This window comes from Oncorhynchus mykiss, chromosome 3 (genome assembly GCF_057628025.1).
Source record: "Oncorhynchus mykiss isolate SJ-2025 chromosome 3, ASM5762802v1, whole genome shotgun sequence".
NCBI lineage: Eukaryota > Metazoa > Chordata > Actinopteri > Salmoniformes > Salmonidae > Oncorhynchus > Oncorhynchus mykiss.
Genome location: NC_143024.1, coordinates 3493226 through 3516383, shown reverse-complemented (window position 1 = coordinate 3516383; position 23158 = coordinate 3493226). Strand labels below are relative to the sequence as shown.

The 23158-nt window shown below is 40.6% G+C and overlaps 2 protein-coding genes across 3 annotated transcripts in view; both read right to left on the bottom strand.

Moving 5' to 3' along the window:
- The window catches only part of LOC149984267 (intermembrane lipid transfer protein VPS13B-like), a 721339-nt gene extending 714186 nt beyond the window's left edge, over nt 1-7153 (bottom strand). Inside the window, 2 exon segments of the mRNA XM_090230526.1 lie at nt 2310-2468; nt 6984-7153. Of these exon segments, the coding sequence (XP_090086652.1) occupies nt 2310-2456 (147 nt within the window). The 5' untranslated portion in view covers nt 2457-2468; nt 6984-7153.
- An 8786-nt stretch (nt 7154-15939) lies between these two features.
- osr2 (odd-skipped related transciption factor 2) lies at nt 15940-21428 on the bottom strand. Of its 2 annotated transcripts, none has more exons than XM_036938110.2 (4): nt 21018-21428; nt 17645-18356; nt 17120-17219; nt 15940-16574 (listed from the first exon to the last, which is right to left on the bottom strand). In XM_036938110.2, exons 2-4 carry the CDS (start codon nt 18295-18297, stop codon nt 16500-16502), a joined length of 828 nt encoding a protein of 275 aa, XP_036794005.1. In that variant the 5' UTR covers nt 18298-18356; nt 21018-21428; the 3' UTR covers nt 15940-16499. The 2 variants fall into 2 exon arrangements, with proteins under 2 accessions (XP_036794005.1, XP_036794002.1); XM_036938107.2 differs by having other exon boundaries at nt 15940-16656; nt 21018-21407.
- Between the last annotated feature and the right edge of the window lie 1730 nt (nt 21429-23158).

Sequence of the window (23158 nt, the reverse complement as noted above, 5' to 3'; positions counted from 1 at the left end):
CTCCCCACTCTAACCACTAGGCTACCTGCCTCCCCATCTAACCACTAGACTACCTGCCCCCCCCCCCCTCTCTAACCACTAGGCTACCTGCCTCCCCCCTCTCTAACCACTAGGCTACCTGCCTCCCCCCTCTAACCACTAGGCTACCTGACTCCCCCCTCTCTAACCACTAGGCTACCTGACTCCCCCCTCTCTAACCACTAGACTACCTGCCTCCCCCCTCTAACCACAAGGCTACCTGCCTCCCCCCTCTAACCACTAGGCTACCTGCCTCCCCCCCTCTAACCACTAGGCTACCTGCATCCCCCCTCTAACCACTAGGCTACCTGCCTCCCCCTCTAACCACTAGGCTACCTGCCTCCCCCCTCTAACCACAAGGCTACCTGCCCCCCCCCCTCTAACCACTAGGCTACCTGCCTCCCCCCTCTAACCACAAGGCTACCTGCCTCCCCCCTCTAACCACTAGGCTACCTGCCTCCCCCCCTCTAACCACTAGGCTACCTGCATCCCCCCTCTAACCACTAGGCTACCTGCCTCCCTCTCTAACCACTAGGCTACCTGCCTCCCCCTCTAACCACTAGGCTACCTGCCTCCCCCCTCTAACCACAAGGCTACCTGCCCCCCCCCCTCTAACCACTAGGCTACCTGCCTCCCCCCTCTAACCACTAGGCTACCTGCCTCCCTCCTCTAACCACTAGGCTACCTGCCTCCCTCCTCTAACCACTAGACTACCTGCCCCCCCCTCTAACCACTAGACTACCTGCCCCCCCTTCTCTAACCACTAGGCTACCTGCCTCCCTCCTCTAACCACTAGACTACCTGCCCCCCCCTCTAACCACTAGACTACCTGCCCCCCCTTCTCTAACCACTAGGCTACCTAAAGTGATCACTAAAATCCACATTGAGTTACAGCCGCGTCATCAATCACTGGACACAGACTGTTTGACATCAGCACTGGAGGGATCCCCGTCCCTGTCCCTGGGTGTCACTATTGAGCAGGAACAGACAGACAGGTGGCAGGGTGACACACGTCTAGCCACCGGACGATGGAACAAGTGACCTCTTGTGGGAAAAGAGCAGACTCCAATTGAGACTGACCTGACCTCCATTCATAAAGTTACCTCAGGAAAAGAGCAGACTCCAATAGAGACTGACCTGACCTCCATTCATAAAGTTACCTCAGGAAAAGAGCAGACTCCAATAGAGACTGACCTGACCTCCATTCATAAAGTTACCCCAGGAAAAGAGCAGACTCCAATAGAGACTGACCTGACCTCCATTCATAAAGTTACCCCAGGAAAAGAGCAGACTCCAATCGAGACTGACCTGACCTCCATTCATAAAGTTACCTCAGGAAAAGAGCAGACTCCAATAGAGACTGACCTGACCTCCATTCATAAAGTTACCTCAGGAAAAGAGCAGACTCCAATAGAGACTGACCTGACCTCCATTCATAAAGTTACCTCAGGAAAAGAGCAGACTCCAATTGAGACTGACCTGACCTCCATTCATAAAGTTACCTCAGGAAAAGAGCAGACTCCAATTGAGACTGACCTGACCTCCATTCATAAAGTTACCTCAGGAAAAGAGCAGACTCCAATTGAGACTGACCTGACCTCCATTCATAAAGTTACCTCAGGAAAAGAGCAGATACAAAGTCAATAGCATTACTAAGAGTTATTCCTGGACATTGAAGTGTTAATACCGGGTTATTACAGGGTTATTACAGGGTTATTACAGGGTTATTACAGTGTTAATACTAGGTTATTACCGTGGTATTACAGGGGTATTACAGGGGTATTACCATGTTATTACAGTGTTATTACAGTGTTATTACAGTGTTATTACAGTGTTATTACAGTGTTATTACAGTGTTATTACAGTGTTATTACAGGGGTATTACAGGGGTATTACAGTGGTATTACAGGGGTATTACAGGGGTATTACAGGGGTATTACTGTGTTATTACAGGGGTATTACCGTGTTATTACAGGGGTATTACAGTGGTATTAGTGTTAATACCGTGTTATTACAGTGTTAATACCAGGTTATTACCGTGTTATTACAGTGTTAATACTAGGTTATTACAGGGGTATTAGTGTTAATACCGTGTTATTACAGTGTTAATACCAGGTTATTACCGTGTTATTACTGTGTTAATACCAGGTTATTACAGTGTTAATACCGTGTTAATACTGTGTTAATACCAGGTTAATACCAGGTTATTACCGTGTTATTACTGTGTTATTACCAGGTTATTACAGTGTTAATACGCTTTATTCCAGTTTAATTCCAGGATGAATTCATACCTGCTCCAGGACATCCAGCTTCAGTTCCAGCTTGCTCAGTACTACGTCTCCTCCCCATAGCGACAGCTGCAGGTCAGAGGGCTTCAGGTTCTTGATGTATTTGTTCACGTAGGTCATCAACAGGGGCGTGACATAGGACTCCAACATCCTGCCTCTGTCCTGGACCACAAACACAATAGGGAAGAAAGGAGAGGAGTCATTCCAAGTCACAACACATAGTTTAAAAAAAAAAGAGGTTCAATGAAGCAAGTTGAGCTAGCCAAATAACATATCTGGTAACCGAGGGCTATCCTTAGCTAGCCTAATAACGTATCTGGTAACCGAGGGCGATCCTTAGCTAGCCAAATAACATATCTGGTAACCGAGGGCTATCCTTAGCCAGCCAAATAACATATCTGGTAACCGAGGGCTATCCTTAGCTAGCCAAATAACATATCTGGTAACCGAGGGCTATTCTTAGCTGGCCAAATAACATACCTGGTAACCGAGGGCTATCCTTAGCTAGCCAAATAACATACCTGGTAACCGAGGGCTACCCTTAGCTAGCCAAATAACATACCTGGTAACCGAGGGCTATCCTTAGCTAGCCAAATAACATACCTGGTAACCGAGGGCTATCCTTAGCTAGCCAAATAACATACCTGGTAACCGAGGGCTATCCTTAGCTAGCCAAATAACATATCAGGTAACCGAGGGCGATCCTTAGCTAGCCAAATAACATATCTGGTAACCGAGGGCTATCCTTAGCTGGCCAAATAACATATCTGGTAACCGAGGGCTATCCTTAGCTAGCCAAATAACATACCTGGTAACCGAGGGCTATCCTTAGCTAGCCAAATAACATACCTGGTAACCGAGGGCTATCCTTAGCTAGCCAAATAACATATCAGGTAACCGAGGGCGATCCTTAGCTAGCCAAATAACATATCTGGTAACCGAGGGCTATCCTTAGCTGGCCAAATAACATATCTGGTAACCGAGGGCTATCCTTAGCTAGCCAAATAACATACCTGGTAACCGAGGGCTATCCTTAGCTAGCCAAATAACATATCTGGTAACCGAGGGCTATCCTTAGCTGGCCAAATAACATACCTGGTAACCGAGGGCTATCCTTAGCTAGCCAAATAACATATCAGGTAACCGAGGGCGATCCTTAGCTAGCCAAATAACATACCTGGTAACCGAGGGCGATCCTTAGCTAGCCAAATAACATATCTGGTAACCGAGGGCGATCCTTAGCTAGCCAAATAACATATCTGGTAACCGAGGGCTATCCTTAGCTAGCCAAATAACATACCTGGTAACCGAGGGCTATCCTTAGCTAGCCAAATAACATACCTGGTAACCGAGGGCTATCCTTAGCTGGCCAAATAACATATCTGGTAACCGAGGGCTATCCTTAGCTGGCCAAATAACATACCTGGTAACCGAGGGCTATCCTTAGCTGGCCAAATAACATACCTGGTAACCGAGGGCTATCCTTAGCTAGCCAAATAACATACCTGGTAACCGAGGGCTATCCTTAGCTGGCCAAATAACATACCTGGTAACCGAGGGCTATCCTTAGCTGGCCAAATAACATATCTGGTAACCGAGGGCTATCCTTAGCTGGCCAAATAACATATCTGGTAACCGAGGGCTATCCTTAGCTGGCCAAATAACATACCTGGTAACCGAGGGCTACCCTTAGCTAGCCAAATAACATACCTGGTAACCGAGGGCTATCCTTAGCTGGCCAAATAACATATCTGGTAACCGAGGGCTATCCTTAGCTGGCCAAATAACATACCTGGTAACCGAGGGCTATCCTTAGCTGGCCAAATAACATACCTGGTAACCGAGGGCTATCCTTAGCTGGCCAAATAACATATCTGGTAACCGAGGGCTATCCTTAGCTAGCCAAATAACATACCTGGTAACCGAGGGATATCCTTAGCTGGCCAAATAACATACCTGGTAACCGAGGGATATCCTTAGCTAGCCAAATAACATACCTGGTAACCGAGGGCTATCCTTAGCTGGCCAAATAACATACCTGGTAACCGAGGGCTATCCTTAGCTAGCCAAATAACATACCTGGTAACCGAGGGCTATCCTTAGCTGGCCAAATAACATATCTGGTAACCGAGGGCTATCCTTAGCTAGCCAAATAACATACCTGGTAACCGAGGGCTATCCTTAGCTGGCCAAATAACATACCTGGTAACCGAGGGCTATCCTTAGCTGGCCAAATAACATATCTGGTAACCGAGGGCTATCCTTAGCTGGCCAAATAACATATCTGGTAACCGAGGGCTATCCTTAGCTAGCCAAATAACATACCTGGTAACCGAGGGCTATCCTTAGCTGGCCAAATAACATATCTGGTAACCGAGGGCGATCCTTAGCTAGCCAAATAACATATCTGGTAACCGAGGGCTATCCTTAGTTGGCCAAATAACATATCTGGTAACCGAGGGCTATCCTTAGCTGGCCAAATAACATATCTGGTAACCGAGGGCTATCCTTAGCCAGCCAAATAACATATCTGGTAACCGAGGGCTATCCTTAGCTGGCCAAATAACATATCTGGTAACCGAGGGCTATCCTTAGCTAGCCAAATAACAAACCTGGTAACCGAGGGCTATCCTTAGCTGGCCAAATAACATATCTGGTAACCGAGGGCGATCCTTAGCTAGCCAAATAACATATCTGGTAACCGAGGGCGATCCTTAGCTAGCCTAATAACATATCTGGTAACCGAGGGCTATCCTTAGCTAGCCTAATAACGTATCTGGTAACCGAGGGCGATCCTTAGCTAGCCAAATAACATATCTGGTAACCGAGGGCTATCCTTAGCCAGCCAAATAACATATCTGGTAACCGAGGGCTATCCTTAGCTAGCCAAATAACATATCTGGTAACCGAGGGCGATCCTTAGCTAGCCAAATAACATATCTGGTAACCGAGGGTGATCCTTAGCTAGCCTAATAACATATCTGGTAACCGAGGGCTATCCTTAGCCAGCCAAATAACATATCTGGTAACCGAGGGCGATCCTTAGCTAGCCAAATAACATATCTGGTAACCGAGGGCTATCCTTAGCTAGCCATGCCTACAGCCCTTCAAAAAGCCCTCCAGTCAAACGAACTGCCCTAGCTAGAGATGCAGGACTGTAGAGAACTGGTAGAACCAGTCACATGGTAATGTGTGTTATAGATCGTCCTTTACTTGACAACATTAAAGTTACAGCGAACCACCTCACACAACATCATGTGGTTTTGCCTTTTCATGTATCCAAATCTATGTGACTTGAGTGTGGATGATTTGCTAGATTGCATTGCTTACGTACTGAGACTATAGAGTTTATCAACGTTGTTATTCACTGAGTATTTATTCCTCGTGTCACTATTTTTGTATTTGTCATCTTTAACTCTGCATTGTTGGAAAAGGGACCAGTAACTATCTCGTGGTTAGTTTTACACCTGTTGTTTACGAAGCATGAGACAAATACAATTTGACGTGAACTGTGACAGCTCACTACAGCCTGGCAGCTAGCTAGATAGTGTAGCCATTGAGAATGATAGAGGCCTCTAGTGGCCAAAGGGCCATTTAAGCACGGGCAGCACCATGAAGGGCTTCCACCATACTTCCGCCATTTTAAAGTAGTCAACTGGGTGGGGATTCCTATGAGCTGTAGCCTCAATAGCGCTACCGATGCCGTCACTGACGCTACAGCGGGCACAGATTTTTTTTTAATAGATGATTCCTCTATCAATTAAATTAAATTAGCTTAATTGGCATGACGTAACAATGTACATATTGCCAAAGCTTATTTTGGATATTTACAATATAAAAATGAGAATCAAAATTGTCAACGGTACAACAGTAACAACAATAACCAAGTGTCAAAATAGCCAGACATTCAACAATAACAATAAGCATACAGTAGAGTACATGTGCAGGTTGATTGGTCTATCTATCTCTATGGGTGTATCTGATGTGTACTGACGCTTTCATCTGGATTAAATCCAATGTATGTTTGATCTGGAATGTGGTCGGAGGCGCAATATGGATGATGAGACGCATGTTGCTGAACCTCTGGAGGCATGAAGAGGCCACCACCTCGTAACAACGAGGAGGGCTCCGTATAGTTCCGCATTGACATGATTGGTTGACTGTAGGTGAGGGCGGGAAGTCCCTGTATAAACACAAACTCGCTTCCTTCACATCTTCCTTCCACACAGCTGCTCTACGAAGCGCAACAAGTATTAACGCCATGACTTCTGCAGAGACCGTATCACCGTAAATACCGCACGACCAATGCAGACATCGGATTGACCATGAAGCGCCTTTAAAAAGGACATCTTAATATTGTTGATTGGGGTCCATACAATGCAACCCAGCTGGCTAGCACAATTAGCATGCAAGTTTCAACAAACTTGTTGGCCTGGCACGTACCATTAGTTATCTACCTAGTTAGCACCAATTAATAAGGTTGGTTAGAGTTAGTTCGCTAGCTGATTAGTTATTGGACTATTATAAACGGGTGTCCGTGTTGCATTCTGGTAAAGTGTTGGCTAGCCAAATGACAGTTGAGTTGGATAGCTCCAGTCCTAACCTGAGCCTAGCTAGATATCTAGCCATTTCAGTAGCCAAATAAACGAAGCTTATACGACTGCCGTCTCTACTTACACTCAATTATATCCCTTACGTGTTTGCTGCAGTTTTCAACGAATCTCTTCGGTAGCACACTAGTTAATTCATCCCGTTAGCTGAAGCAAGGCACATTTTTGTCTCAGGCAAACGTCATCGTCAACTAACACAGAACTTCCGCGTGTTAACTGGTGTCGTCATTTCCTGGTTAGGTATCAAACACCACGCCCCCTCACCCCCGTGATGGGACCAAACCAATACATGTACGCGGTTCCCTTTCCTTGCCGCGTCTCATTCATAAAATATAGTGAATTGTGTTCAGAGCAAAATGGGTGTACATTTATCAAGCGCAATTGAAACACAAAACGATTGCGGTTTGAGGCTACATGATATGCATACAAGTAGCTAGTCAACTTCTTAAATTTAGCTCATGAATGGTTTGATTATAATTCTAGCATGATACAGTAATTAAAATTAAAATAGATTAATAGTAGAAAATGTATGGCTATAATAAAAATGTATCAAATGTTGCACCAGAGTACTTGGAATAGGAATAAACAATGAAAGCTAAATGTGTCGTTCATCATGCCGAAATCTTTAAACGAATGCTTAGTCTTTAGATTCTAGTCTGCAGGTGTCAACTGCTCGTCATTGTCGACATGTTGATTACTTCTCCCAGCAAATTCTGAAATGTCTGATTTCAATACAATAGAATGAATAATAGTAGATCCAATAAAGGTCAATACATGTATTATTGTATTACTGTTATGTTCATTTTCTCTGGAGATTTTCAAATGTAAGAAAATAATCTGATTTAAACCACTTGATTACTGCTTGAGCTGTTGAATTCTGATGTTTATTTCATTTCATATTAAAAACTTCTCCCTTATTTCCAGGTGTAGTTTTACAAATCACACACAACTTATTCCTCTCATGCCCTTTTAATCATGAAATGTAATGACAAATACATAGCCGAATACATGTAAAAAGGGACAATCAGCTGTTTCTACATCCATTTTTGGACTTATAAATGAATGGTACCCGTTGATTGTTGAAGAATATAACTTCATGAGCTTAGTTCCACTGTCACACCCCATCAGAACCCTAAATATACAGTGCCTTCAGAGAGTATTCGTACCTCTTGACTTATTCCACATGTTGTTGTGTTACAGCCCTGAATTCAAAACGGATTAAATAGATTTTTATTCTCACCCATCTACACACAATACCCCGTCAAAAATATTTTTAGAAATGTTTGCAAATGTATTGAAAATGAAATACAGAAATATCTCATGTACGTAAGAATTCACACCCCTGAGTCAATACATGTTAGAATCACCTTTGGCAGCGATTACAGCTGTTAGTCTTTCTGGGTAAGTCTCTAAGATTGATTACAGCTGTTAGTCTTTCTGGGTAAGTCTCTAAGATTGATTACAGCTGTTAGTCTTTCTGGGTAAGTCTCTAAGATTGATTACAGCTGTTAGTCTTTCTGGGTAAGTCTCTAAGATTGATTACAGCTGTTAGTCTTTCTGGGTAAGTCTCTAAGATTGATTACAGCTGTTAGTCTTTCTGGGTAAGTCTCTAAGATTGATTACAGCTGTTAGTCTTTCTGGGTAAATCTCTAAGAGCTTTGAACAACCCATTATTATTATCTGTTAAATTGTAATTGTTATCGTTGCTAGACACCTGTTTACAAGTCTGGCCATAGATTTTCAAGCAGATTTTTATAAAAACTGTAACTCGTCCAATCAGGAACATTCACTGTCGTTTTGGTAATCACCTCCAGTGTAGAATTATCCTGGTGTTTTAGGTTCTTGTCTGTTGAAAGGTGAATTTATCTCACCATTGTCTGTTGAAAGGTGAATTCATCTCACCATTGTCTGGTGAAAGGTGAATTAATCTCACCATTGTCCTGTTGAAAGGTGAATTCATCTCACCATTGTCTGTTGAAAGTTTAATTCATCTCACCATTGTCTGGTGAAAGGTGAATTCATCTCACCATTGTCTGGTGAAAGGCAAATTCATCTCACCATTGTCCTGTTTAAAGTGAATTCATCTCACCATTGTCTGTTGAAGGTGAATTCATCTCACCATTGTCCTGTTGAAAGTGAATTCATCTCACCATTGTCCTGTTGAAAGTGAATTAATCTCACCATTGTCTGTTGAAGGTGAATTCATCTCACCATTGTCCTGTTGAAAGGTGAATTCATCTCACCATTGTCTGTTGAAGGTGAATTAATCTCACCATTGTCCTGTTGAAAGGTGAATTCATCTCACCATTGTCTGGTGAAAATCAGACTGAACCAGGTTTTCATCTAGGATTTTGCCTGCGCTTAAATCAATTTGTTTATTTTTTTTATCCTGACCACCTTCCCAGTCATTAACGATTACAAGCACACCCAAAACACTCAGGCTCCCGAGTGGCACAGCCATCTAAGCCACTGCATCTCAGTGCAAGAGGTGATACCTGTAATTCTTGGTAGTGACTGGGTGTATTGATACACCATCCAAAGTGTAATTAAGAACTTCACCATGCTCAAAGGGATATTCAATGTCTGATTTTTTTGTTTGTTGAATCCAGGCTGAATCACATGTGGCTTTGATTGGGAGTCCCTTCGGGTGGTGAACAATTGGCCCAGCATTGTCCGGGATAGTGCGCCATTGTAAAATAATAATTTGTTCTTAACTGATTTGCCTAGTTAAATAAATGTTAAATACATATATTTTTATAAATATGCAGCCACCACTATGCAAGAAAATACAGAGAGTGGTACTCTCAATAGTACAATAGTGCAATAGTACAATAATATACAATAGTGTTGTATTGTATTGGATTTGCCCCAAACATAACACTTTCTATTCAGAACAAAAAGTGAATTGCTTTGCCACATTTTGTGCAGTGTTGCTTTAGTGCCTAGTTGCAAACAGGAAGCATGTTTTGGAATAGGTTTTATTCTGTACAGACTTCCTTCTTTTCCCTCTGTAAATTAGGTTAGTGTTGTGGAGTAACTACAATGTTGTCGATCCCATCCTCAGTTTTCCCCTATCACAGTCATTAAACTCATTAACTGTTTTAAAGTCACCATTGGCCTCATGGTGAAATCCCTGAGTGGTTTCCTTCCTCTCCGGCTACTGAGTTAGGAAGGACACCTGTATCTTGGTAGTGACTGGGTGTATTGATACACCATCCAAAGTGTAATTGAGAACTTCACCATGCTCAAAGGGATATTCAATGTCTGCTTGTTTTTTTTTACCCATCTACCAACGGGTTGCCTTCTTTCCGAGGCATTGGAAAACCTCCCTGGTCTCTGTGGTTGAATCTGTGTTTTGGAAATTCATTGCTCGACTGGTGGGGTACAGCGATGAAGCAGTCACTAATAAAATCATGTTGAACACTATTATTGCACACAGAGTGAGTCCGTGCAACTTATTATGTGACTTGTTAAAACACATTTTTTACTCCTGAACTTATTAAGACTTGTCATAACAAAGTGGTTTAATAGTTATTGACTCAAGACATTTCAGCTTTTCCTTCTTTTTTAAAAATTACTTTTCAAGAATTTCAAAAAGCATAATTCCACTTTGTCATTCTGGGGTATTGTGATGTCATTCTGGGGTATTGTGATGTCATTCTGGGGTATTGTGATGTCATTCTGGGGTATTGTGATGTCATTCTGGGGTATTGTGATGTCATTCTGGGGTATTGTGGGTAGGCCAGTGACAAAAAAAGATATACATTTTATCCATTTCAAATTCAGGCTGTAATATAACAACGTGGATAAGGTCAAGGGGTATGAATACTTTCTGAAGGCACTGTAACCTTGTTTTAATCCAATGTTTACTTATTTAATTAAAGAAAGGTTAAATAAAATGTTTTTAAAAAAAAATTGTAAACACAGAAAATGTAAACAAACTATTATAGCCTCTGGTTAAAAAATATCATATGTTGATATCGTGGATGGTCTTGGTTCCTTGTATCCACAGTTCTGTCTATGAATTTGAGAGTGGTTCCATGTCTCCTTCCTCATCCCTCAGCTGGTTACCTGAACCAGGGGTGGGGAGGCCGCTTTGTTATTGTTTCTAATGCTGATTGCCTCTTTAATGGAAAAAATATATACGTTCCTTTTATTTAACCAGGCAAGTCAGTTAAGAACAAATTCTTATTTTCAATGACGGCCTGGGAACAGTGGGTTAACTGCCTCGTTCAGGGGCAGAACGACAGATTTGTACCTTGTCAGCTCAGGGGTTTGAACTCACAACCTTCCAACGCTCTAACCACTAGGCTACCCTGCCCCATAGTCCTGTCTAGTTTGTTATTTATTCCAGAATAAAGGTCTCTGGTATCTATTGTTATATTACCATAATAAAAGTCTGGTGCATAATAAACAGGCCTGGTGTCAGCTAGGGTTGTCCAACGCCAGGTCCTGTTGATATATAGAGTCAGGGGTAAGTGAGGCTATTGAGCACTTAGCTGTTATCCTCTCTCAGTGAGATAAGGCTAGTGAGGACACAGCCCTAAACCTGGCCCTAACCCTGGCCCCAACCCTAACCCTGGCCCCAACCCTGGCCCTAAACCTGGCCCCAACCCTGGCCCTAACCCTGGCCCCAAAAATAACCCTGGCCCTAATATACTGTAACTTTTGACTCTTCAGTTAGACATGTGAGTTCCCATTCTTAGCCCCGATGACGTGTACACTGACTTGGCGTGGGTTTAGTGCTAACATGTGTCCTCGCACTGAAATTATTTAAAGAGAGGATTTTGTTTCAGCCAATAGTCAATGTGGCTGCTCCTTTGAGAGGATTTGTTCCAGCCAATAGTCAATGTAGCTGCTCCTTTGATGTCCAATCACAATATTAGAAACCCTTTGTCACTGCAAATAAAGTCAGGATATGCCCACTGGATTTAAGTGTTTGACTAAAAACAATCACATTTCTTCAAAACACGAAGGGCTATAATACCAATAGAAATGAATAGCAAATGGACTGGTAAAGAGGTCTGAGAATATGTGAAAATACTGTCCCGTTTGTGAACGCTCCTGTCAACGGGCAGGACATCGGACAGCTCTATATTTGTTCCTTTTAAGATCGACTTTCCTCGAGTTTCACCCTAAATCTTCGGGCTCCCCATGGCGTTTCAGGCTACAGCTTAACCTTCCCAAGAAGGTTATTTTCCCTGTTGGAAATGGGAAAGCTTCGGAGCGGAGTTACATAGAAGGGGTTTTAAATGTGGAGACCGATTAAACGTCAAACTCACTTATACAGCGTTTAGGGGTTTGTTACTCGGGTTAGTTTTAGCACACTTGTTGCCAAGCAGTCGTCATAATATAGCTTTTGATTATGACGTGAGCTTTCAGTGTGTGTGTGTTTTGAATATCGAACTTCTTTTTGAAAGAACAGACCCGGATGGTGACATTACGATGTGTTACAGACGTCATTGAGAGCTGTTAGTTGTGTTAAATATTTATTTTGAAAAATATATAGTTAATTGTTGTGTTTTTAATTATTCAAGTGTATTCTTATAGGCCTAATTTTTAAAATCCGAAATGTGTGTTTTGTTATTACATATATTACTAAAATATTGTTTAAAAATAAAAATTGTTTAAAAAAAAAAATAACTGTAAGAATATTGTTATATTGTAATGGTATTATTAGTATTATTAAGAGTAAAGCACCGTAGGTCATTTGTTCCATTAATTCTAAATTAAGTTGACAATGACGTGTCCTGTTTTCCTGGTTATCAAAACAAAATGGTTACAGACTATAATCATTTTTAAAAAAGGACACTTAGATCAAATAGAAAAATAGTATCACATAATTCTAATTTACATCATTGAAATGTCGATTATTGTTAGCATTTCCTATCAATGAAATGCCTGATATAATATACACACGATTATTACTAGGCCCCGTGGGGCCCAATTGTAAAGGTGGGCCTGGATTACAGGACCAGTTGTCTTCCATCCGTAGTATGCTTCTGATTATTGTCACGATGGGTTCCATTGTTGTCGCTGTTGCGTTATTGTTTTTATATTGCTCTAAAATACGACTACTTCTGTCAGCTGTTGCACCCGCAGTAGAATGGGGCTCAATTCAGTGAACCAATCGAAAGCGGTTGCTTTTTAGGTTATGCATTTCGCTGCACCTGCGATAACATCTGCAAATCTGTGCAGGCCTAGCGCGACCAATAAACTTTGATTTGAAAATAGGAGGTAGGCCTATCATTTTGACCGAGTTACAACAGTACTTCCGGGTCAAAAGTCAGGCCCTATCTCTTATTATTCAACGATCACGTTGTTCTGAATATATTTTAACAATGAGAGACAGAGAGAGAGACAGAGAGAGAGAGAGGGATGGAGAGAGAGAGAGAGAGAGAGACAGAGACAGAGAGAGAGCGAGTCAGAGAGAGAGACAGAGAGCGAGTCAGAGAGAGAGACAGAGAGAGACAGAGAGAGAGGGAGAGAGAGAGAGAGAGAGAGAGAGAGAGAGAGATAACACTATATTTCCTCACGCTTGTTTTTACCGGAGCACTTGGACGTGGAAACAAAAAAATATGTTTTCTAGAAAATTACAAAATCTTTGGAGGCTTTACGCATTTCGTTTCCAAGAGTTGACACGTCTTAGCATTAGCAGCGATGTTCATGTTAATTATTATTTGCGTCTACACTTGATCAAAGATGTTGTCTCTTTACTGATTGGTGGAAAGACATTCAACCATTGTCTTGATCTGGAACAATATGAAAATAGACGATTAAGGAAATCCAAGATTATATCAGACCGACATACTATAACTGAATACCAGTAGGCGATAGGCGACTAGTAAAACGTAACAATCATATAGTAGTGTAATAGCAATATCCTAATAATAATAATTGTAATACTTGATCTATAATAATAATAATAACAATAATTATAATAATACATGTTTTCCAAACAAATGTATTTAATGTTGCATGAAAAATGTGTTGGGAACCGTCATTGTATATAAAAATGTGTTCTTAACGGACTTGCCTAGTTAAATAAAGGTTAAATAAATAAAAACAATTAAAAAAATTAACCTTCTGTGTAATTGTGCGTGTCCTCGTGCCACTGTGGGCCCACTTTGCAGGTTCTTTCATGTATAATAACGATCAGTAGCGATCAGAGGCCATGGTGGAGATAAAGATATCAGATATGACGTGTTGCCCTGCTGCTAATGCTGCTAATTGAACGGCTAATGAGCCTCTGTCAGCTGTCATATAGATAGGATCATATTATAATTAGAATATACTCTATTACTAATCACACCATGACAGTAACACTAACAATAATACTACTACTGTAATACTATTACTGTAATAATAATACTATAGTAATACCACTGTAATACTACTACTATAGTAATACTATTACTATAGTAATACCACTGTAATACTACTACTATAGTAATACCACTGTAATACTACTGTAATACTACTACTGTAATAATACTACTGTAATACTACTACTGTAATAATACTACTGTAATACTAGTATTGTAGTAATACCCCTGTAATAATACCACTGTAATAATACTACTGTAATAATACTACTGTAATAATACTACTGTAATACTACTACTGTAATAATACTACTGTGATAATACTACTGTAATACTACCACTGTAATACTACTACTGTAATACTACTACTGTAGTAATACTAATGCCATGATAGTAACACCAACAATAATACCACTACTGTAGTAATACTACTGTAAAACATACTACTGTAATAATACTACTGTGGTAATACTACTGTAATAATAATACTGTAATAATACTACTATAGTAATACTACTGTAATAATGTTACTGTAATAATACTATTGGAATAATACCACTGTAATAATACTACTGTACTACTACTACTGTAGTAACACTACTGTAATACTACTACTGTAATAATACTACTGTAGTAATACTACTGTAGTAATACTACTGTAATAATGTTACTGTAATAATAATATTGTAATAATACCACTGTAATAATACTACTGTAATACTACTACTGTAGTAATACTACTGTAATACTACTACTGTAATAATACTACTGTGGTAATACTACTGTAATAATACTACTGTACTACTACTACTGTAGTAACACTACTGTAATACTACTACTGTAGTAATACTACTGTAATACTACTACTGTAATACTACTACTGTAGTAATACTACTGTAATAATACTACTGTAATAATACTACCGTAATAATATTACTGTAGTAATACTGCTGTAGTAATACTACTGTAATAATACTAACACCATGATAGTAAAAACCAATAATAATACTACTGTAGTAATACTCAGAGTCATTCTCAAATAGGTCTACATGTTGCTTACGCCAAGATAGTTGTATTTATGCAATGTTATTTTCTTCACAATAAGTTACTACAATACATTACTAGGAGTTTATAGATGGAGTTACTACAATACATTACTAGGAGTTTATAGATGGAGCGTGTGTAGTTACTACAATACATTACTAGGAGTTTATAGATGGCGCGTGTGTAGTTACTACAATACATTACTAGGAGTTTATAGATGGAGCGTGTGTAGTTACTACAATACATTACTAGGAGTTTATAGATGGCGCGTGTGTAGTTACTACAATACATTACTAGGAGTTTATAGATGGAGCGCGTGACTGTCTTTATTTGTTTTATAGCTTATCGTTTATTCGCCCGTTAGTCAGCGCCACACTAAATATATATTTTTTCTGGGTTGTGCACCAGCTCGTGTTTTTTATTCTACTATAAAGCTACATCCTCCCTCCTTTATTTCCAATCAGAAAGCGTGTTAAAATAACAAGTTGTCAGCCTTTTGTACACAATGAAGTATGTTTTTGTGTTAAAGACGATAAGGTGGTGGATCTAACCTCTCTTTTCATTCCACCACTTCATGACTAATACGTTTCCCTTTTTACGCAGCAAAGAACAAAATAAAAACAAAATACTTTTTTTTTTTTTTTTACCAATGGGAATATTTAACTTGCTTTATTTCTAAAATACAATTTAACATACTTTAAACATTAGGGTTGTTGTTTTTTTTAAACAACGTTTTAATTCAAGGACAACAACAACAAGAAATACAAAAAAAGACATGATGTACATGGGCTCCAAAAGTCTTGATATTTACAGGTAGAAGAGGCAGGAAGAGCGGTCTGTCTCTACAGGTAGAAGAGGCAGGAAGAGCGGTCTGTCTCTACAGGTAGAAGAGGCAGGAAGAGCGGACTGTCTCTACAGGTAGAAGAGGCAGGAAGAGCGGACTGTCTCTACAGGTAGAAGAGGCAGGAAAAGCGGTCTGTCTCTGTCTGGGCTCCTTGGCTTTCACTTGACGCGCTGTACTGCTCATCACTCCGTTGTAACATTGCTTGTCCACGGTTCAGTTTGTTATATTCTTTCAATGGAAGAAAAATAAAACGTTTCGTCGATGTTGTTGTCTCCTCTGTTAATAACGTCCGTTTTGTTTGTTTGTCTGTTTGTTTTGGCTGTTCATCAGCCTTCTCAGATTGGCTAGTAGTCCTGATGAGGAGTGTGCGTCAAACTGTGCCGTCGCAAGTCACAGTTGCGCCGAAACACCTTTCCGCAGCGGTCACAGCTGTAGGGCTTGATGTCTGTATGGGTGAGAAGGTGAGTTTTCAGGTTACTTCTTTGATTAAAGGTTCTTCCGCATGTGGGGCATTTGTGTGGAGATTCCTGTTTAGATTTAAAGCAAGCAAAGGATTATTCCCTTTAGTTTATTTAGCTAAATATATATGTATTGTATTATAATATGAATCTTCAATCAGGTATTGACATTGTGCTGAAAGTAAACTGTGCCCTGACAAAATGAACGGCTGTAGGTCTAGCCTATATTTCTTTAAACTGCTTATCCTAATCATTCAGTTATTGCCATACATGCCAAACATAGTCGAGACACAATCACACACACATACAGGCAATCCAAATAAGTATATATATTTTTTTAGGTTTTTAGAAAAGATGCCGAATTTGATCAGTGGCGTCTGCAGTAAGACATGACGCGTGTAATAATAACACGAGTACACAGATATGTGAGCTCGTGCCCCATATAGTTTGCTGAATCACATTTGGTATCACATGGTGTTAATACATCTGGTGTTACGATGGCAGATGATCTAGGTTTGGATGGAAGACTCACCTGCATATGTAATGTTTTATGAACGGCTAAAGTTCGAGACTGACAAAATCCTTTCCCACACTCTTGACATTTGAAAGGCTTTTCCTTGGAGTGGATGTATCTGGAAATGAGAAGACAAGAGAAGAAGACGCGGTTAGAACACGGAACACCTTTCATTAGAACTGCATTTCTTCTTTGTGGCCTTTTTTTCCAAGGCGGTTGAGTCCTGCTGAGAAGTGCCTGCTGCCTGTAGTGCGACTTGATCTGTGTTCTTGTGCGTAAAAGGGCTTTTTAGCGCCCTCTCGGAATACGGACTAGTCGTACTCTACACAGTGCACGCAACATAGTTATTACAAAAAAATACCTACATATGGAGAAAAACAAGTCTTCAGTGCGTTACAATGTTGGAATTGTGAACAAAGTCAAATGAATATGAATAAAACGCGATCATAACATGACATGACGCTATTCCGTACACACCACTACTATTTTCAAAGAAAACAACAGCGACATCATCCCAGACATTCAGAGCACTGCTTCTTTTACCTGTGGTCTCTCAGGTGGTCTTGTCTTCGGAAGGCCTTGTGGCAGATGTCACAGGTATAAGGCCGCTCGTCTGTGTGAGTCCTCTCGTGGATCAGAAGATTGTATGACTTGGTGAAATGCCTGCCACAGAACTTGCAAATAAATTCCTTTTTCGTTTTTGACGGAAGCCTTCCCCGGGTGGGTTTTCTATCAGGCGACAGTTTGTTGAACTCAGATATCGCGCTTCCGAGCCCTGCTGTCAACTTTGAAAGATCCCCAGCCTTCGGCGGGTCCTCCTGGGTGGCAGCTATCGCCAGGTTGGCAAAGTCAAAGCGCGGTGGTCGGTCCTTGTGCAGCCCGGGGATAAAGTGAGTAATGCCCTGTTTGGGGTGGAAGAGGTGTGCGGCGAACGGTAGCCCCGTGAAGGTAAACCGGGGATCCATTAAGCCCTGAGCGGCAGCCATCTCTGTGATAGTCGACCTCAGTCCCTGCATGTGCGGATAGCCTAGTGTCCAGTGGTTCATGTGCATGGTCTGCACCGCGCTAAGGCCGTACAGTCCCTGGAGCTGTTCGACCGCGGCCGGGAATGCGTTGACCGCATGCAGGAAGGAGTAGTTGGTGAGCTGGAGAGACGGGTGGAGAGGGATCGGAGCGGGCAGGGCTTTGCTCCCCATCTCGGCGGCGAAAGGCTTCACGGTTAAGGCCTCGGCACAACTCTACCACGTTGAAGGTCCTGTTGGAGACATGAATAATACAAATGAATATGAGTTCATCATCAACCCACAATATGGCACAATATAGATCTAGAAAATACTGCAAGTAAACAGTAAAAACAAGCATAGAGTTAATGACTATTTCTGTGCATTTTGCACAATGCTGCCAATTGTTTTCCATTAGAGCTTTTCCAACCGTTTGACCTTAGTCGACATTTAATTAATTTACAACCGTCGTGAGAACGGCCTTAATAAGGGCTGATATTGGATTATCTCACATTCAGTGTTTTAATACTTCACTTCCATTGTGGAAATCAAGGACAGGGACTAATTTGCTTCAAGATGTACGATTTGCACACCGTCTAAAGGCGAACCGATTCCTATTTGGTTATAAAGAATGTTGTTATCGAGACATGTTGAGAGCGTTCTATATATCTTATTCTTGTGTGTGTGCGCACAAAGTGTAAAAAGACGTGGGTACTGCAAATTGAATGTTTGGCTGGTGAAAATACATTTCGTTCATTTTTTTTTCTTCTCTAGAGCACATGGTTATTCCTTCTAATAACATAAATATATGTTATGCATCCAAAAAAAATAAAAAAAAAGTTGGAGACGTTTTGTTTTCGATGCGCTCGACTGTGCATGCTGTCACTCCCAATGAAATGTTCCACGATACATTAAAACAACTCATTACTTTAATGCTGCCATTACATTCGCCAATGCCGTGTGTAACAACACACAGGGCCTAATTAAATGTATTATTACGTCAACAGACTTGGGAGTTTGTAATCTTGCCGCACGTTGTCGGACGCGTTATTCCCTTTAGGTGTGTTATAATAGAGAACAGCATATAAAAAGGGTTTTGCTTATCTCCTAAAATCAACTTTACCCCCATTTTATTTTTATTGTAAAATCCATTTCTAGGCTATTGGAGTCATGTTTAAGGCCTTGAGCGATGTTTATCTCTGAAAACAAAAGCGTGTATGGGCCTACAAACTAGATTTAACTTTTGGTTGTAAATTTCGTCCCAAAACCGATTATAGAATGTTGTTGTAACCTATAATCACCATTTTGCAACGTCAGAGAAATACTTTATTTGCGGCACATCCTTTGTAAATACTCTTGTACATCGGCTAGACGTTAGACGGCTAGATGGTGTGAGGTTATGAGAACTGTATGGTAATATTACGGGACTGTTAAATGACTGAGGGTTACATGCACCAAGTGGGTGTAATGACACCAAGTTGTAAAGTAAATGCTTTCCAAACCCACGAACAAGCTCACCGTGTCACTCTCTCCACGCACGATACTTGTTTAGACCTTGTGGGGGGTTTTGAGGTGTAAATAAATAGTGTTCCTCTCAAAACAATTTTAAATGTTCACCTTCTTGCGTAAAATGCAAAAACTTTAGACTGTGTGTGAACATGAATTGAATATATTTATAAATATATTTTAGAGCGTCCCATTTACAGCTACCGTTTTGGGTGCAGTGTGGTTTTTGAGGTGTTGATAGTGCTTTGAGTTTCACGTTTCTATAAGTTACTGTAGCAGGATACCACTGCGCATAAAAACCAGCGAGAACTGACAACCCTCGCTGAGCATTCGTCTGAAAAGTACGACTCGTTCACAATAATCGAATTTTACCCAAATATAAGCAGTTTTCCCACGTTAGTTTAAACTTTAGTCAATGGAATGGTTGATTCTAACACGGGTTAAAGTCAGTGAGTAAATGCTAGGTTATTAATTTACAGATGATTGACTTGCATAAAACAGGCTACTGTGTGTAACCTATATAGCTAGCTATACGTTCACACGTGGACAGAGAAAGGGCAGAGTTTGGTCCTTGTTCTCAGGCTACTTTTATGTTCACAAGCATATAGGACAACTATTTACTGGCCAATGAGATGAACGGGCATAAACAGTTTGTCTTAAAAGTCATGGTGAGGTGGATATTAGTCAGAAATGGGCAGATGCAACAAAACTTCCGGTCAGCATGCATGTTGATAAGGATATCTGTAGTTTTACAATAACCTATAGCCTTTGCGTAATAGTTTAATGACAAGCCATACATGTTGTGTCGTATAGGCCTGGGTTGCCCAACTGGCGACCCTGGGATTTTATTTGGCCCACCAATCTATTTATTTATTAACTTTTTTTATTTTATTTTTTATTGTTTCACATAAAATACTTTAAAAAAAAAACAACAGCAAATCAGCTCCGAGTGATTTTAATTTTGGAAATGTGTTCCAAAGTATTCCCACGCAGAATATAAATATATATGTGGCCTTATATAAACGTAAGCAAGGTTTGAAATGTTTGAAATGATTATGTTTTAGTCAAATATTATATCCGTTTGTGGTTCTTGCGGTCAATTTGCAGTCTACAAATTGTTTGTAATTATGTTTCGGCCCGCTGACCATCCCCTCAAGAGCAAATCGTCCCGCGGCTAAATCTAGTTGATGATCCCTGAGATAGGCTATTCTATATATTACTGTAGTCTCTGTATTTTGACACGTAACTTTACACTGTCAAATATGTATATTCTGACAGCATGTTTGCTCGTTTGAACTATCAATTAGTAGGCTACTCGGGATCTCATTGTCAAGAACTATCACTACCTGTTTCAACACAAGTGTAATGTAATCTATTAAAGAGCAACTATCATGGAAACATAATCTTACCCCCAATAAACAGACGCCAAAGGTCACTCCGCAGTTAGTTCTGCTGTGTTCCAATAATCCACAATGCCTTTAATAAGAAAGGCGACAAAAACTCCACTTTAAAGTTAGCTAAAGTTTTCCAACTTCGACCATGTAAGTCTCATCGCCATACTGTCGCAGAACCAGATCTGTTGCGACTCGTTATACTTTGCGCACAGTGGGGCAAAGAAGTCCTCGGGAGGGGTAAAAAAAAAGTTACGATCACTATATAGAGTTCAAACGACGCCAAGCGCAGGAGACCCGTACTCTGCTCTGTTTCTGCTCGGTTCGGAGTTGGGCTGTAGTGGGCTTGAAGAGCACAAGTCCCTTCACTTTTCAGGACTCGGGGCACTCGGCGTGCTCAGCCCGCCCTCCGCCACGCCTTCTCGTACTGATCAACTCCAATGTTCTTCTCTGTTTATTTGTGTTTGGATAGCAACTAGGGACCGAGCACAGCTCACCGCAACCTGCGTCTGACACTTCACATACAGATAGTCTATACCTTTTTTGTTGTTGTTGTAAATGGTTACATTTTCTTGGGAAACACAGAAATAACAAGAGTGACAAACATGATCCATTTTCAAACCAATGAACGCTTTTTTTTTTAGGTTATTTAAAACGTGATTTTAATATGAAAAGTTTAGAAACCATGCGTATTGCGTAAATAGAGGGCACATGTATGAGCCACCACAACAAATCGTTTTATTTAATTGTGGTAAAGGTTATGTATTGGGAGCTGTAAAGCACGAACAAAACTTCCCCCCCCCAAAAAAAACAGCGGCGGAGAACAGAAATTCCAAGAAAATCGTTACTCTGCTGTTTTCAATGTGTTTCAATGACTGTCGTGTTTCCCCTCCACATCTGTCCTATTAGCTCAGCGTAGAACAGAATAACCCGCTAAACACAACGACTTCTGAATAACACGTGAGAGTCAACATAAACAACCGTTACCCTCCAACACCTCCACCACAAGCCTTTACAGTCTTCTGTACAGCGACCATTACATTCTATCAACACCGAATAGTGTCTTTATCTATTTAAATGATGACCATTTTTAGACATATTATATGCGGGTCTATTTACATTCAAATCTAAGATCCTTTCCGATGCATTTTATTTTCTACAAAAACAAACAAAAAAACGACACTGTTAATAACATATAATTACCTAGACTATAGATAATAATTAGGCTACCATCTACTTCCAAAATAATTCTCTAACCTAAATGAGACAGGCCGAGTTGTATGTTTGGTCTCATTTAGTTTAGTTTTTTAGATAGAACTACAGTTCTAATACACAGAAAGCTGACATTAATTAAACAACTGGAACGAGTCTAAGACGCGCGGCTCTCTCTGGCCACAAATAATGATGTTCACATTTCATGAGAAGACAAATGTGTTTGAATTAAGTCAGTATCGAACATTCTGTATTTGATATGTAGATTTGTTTATCGAACAATTCCCACGTGATGTATCCGATCAGTTGACTTCTCTCTTTACACCTTACAAATGCCGTTGGTGCAGGTGGTCTAATCAGTCTTGAATATGAATGAATTCTCAGTCATTTGATGATCATTCACTAATAGGTTGATGAGAAAAAGTTTCAGTAAAACGGCAAAAAAGTTAGACAAGAAATGGCTTTGAGATATTCCGCAACATGCAAAATATAACGCTACAATGATTATGTAGGTCGAATAGACATTAATAAATCCAACAGGGGAATGAATAGTGAAAGGTTAATTAATCATTTCTCATCAATGAATTTACAAAAAATGTTTTAGTTAAATTATGATATATTTTTGTATCAATTGAACGAGGGGCTCATTGTATGTGTAACGTGTTGCTGCATCCCTCAATATGACTGTAGCTACAACAGGACATTGACGAGTACCACAGCACACTACAGCTGCAGCCTCAGAGCACGCAAATGGCGTCGAGCAGAATTACAGGTCTGCAGCGACGCCTATTGGTGCGTGACAGACACGACGGAGTAAATGAGTGACGTCGTTCACTGCTCATTGGCTCGGCCTTCTATTCAACGTTCCGTTAATGTAATGGACTAAAGGCCTAGGCGATCTATCTTCAGTAGACTAATGCGATTGTTATACAGTAAAAAAACAACAA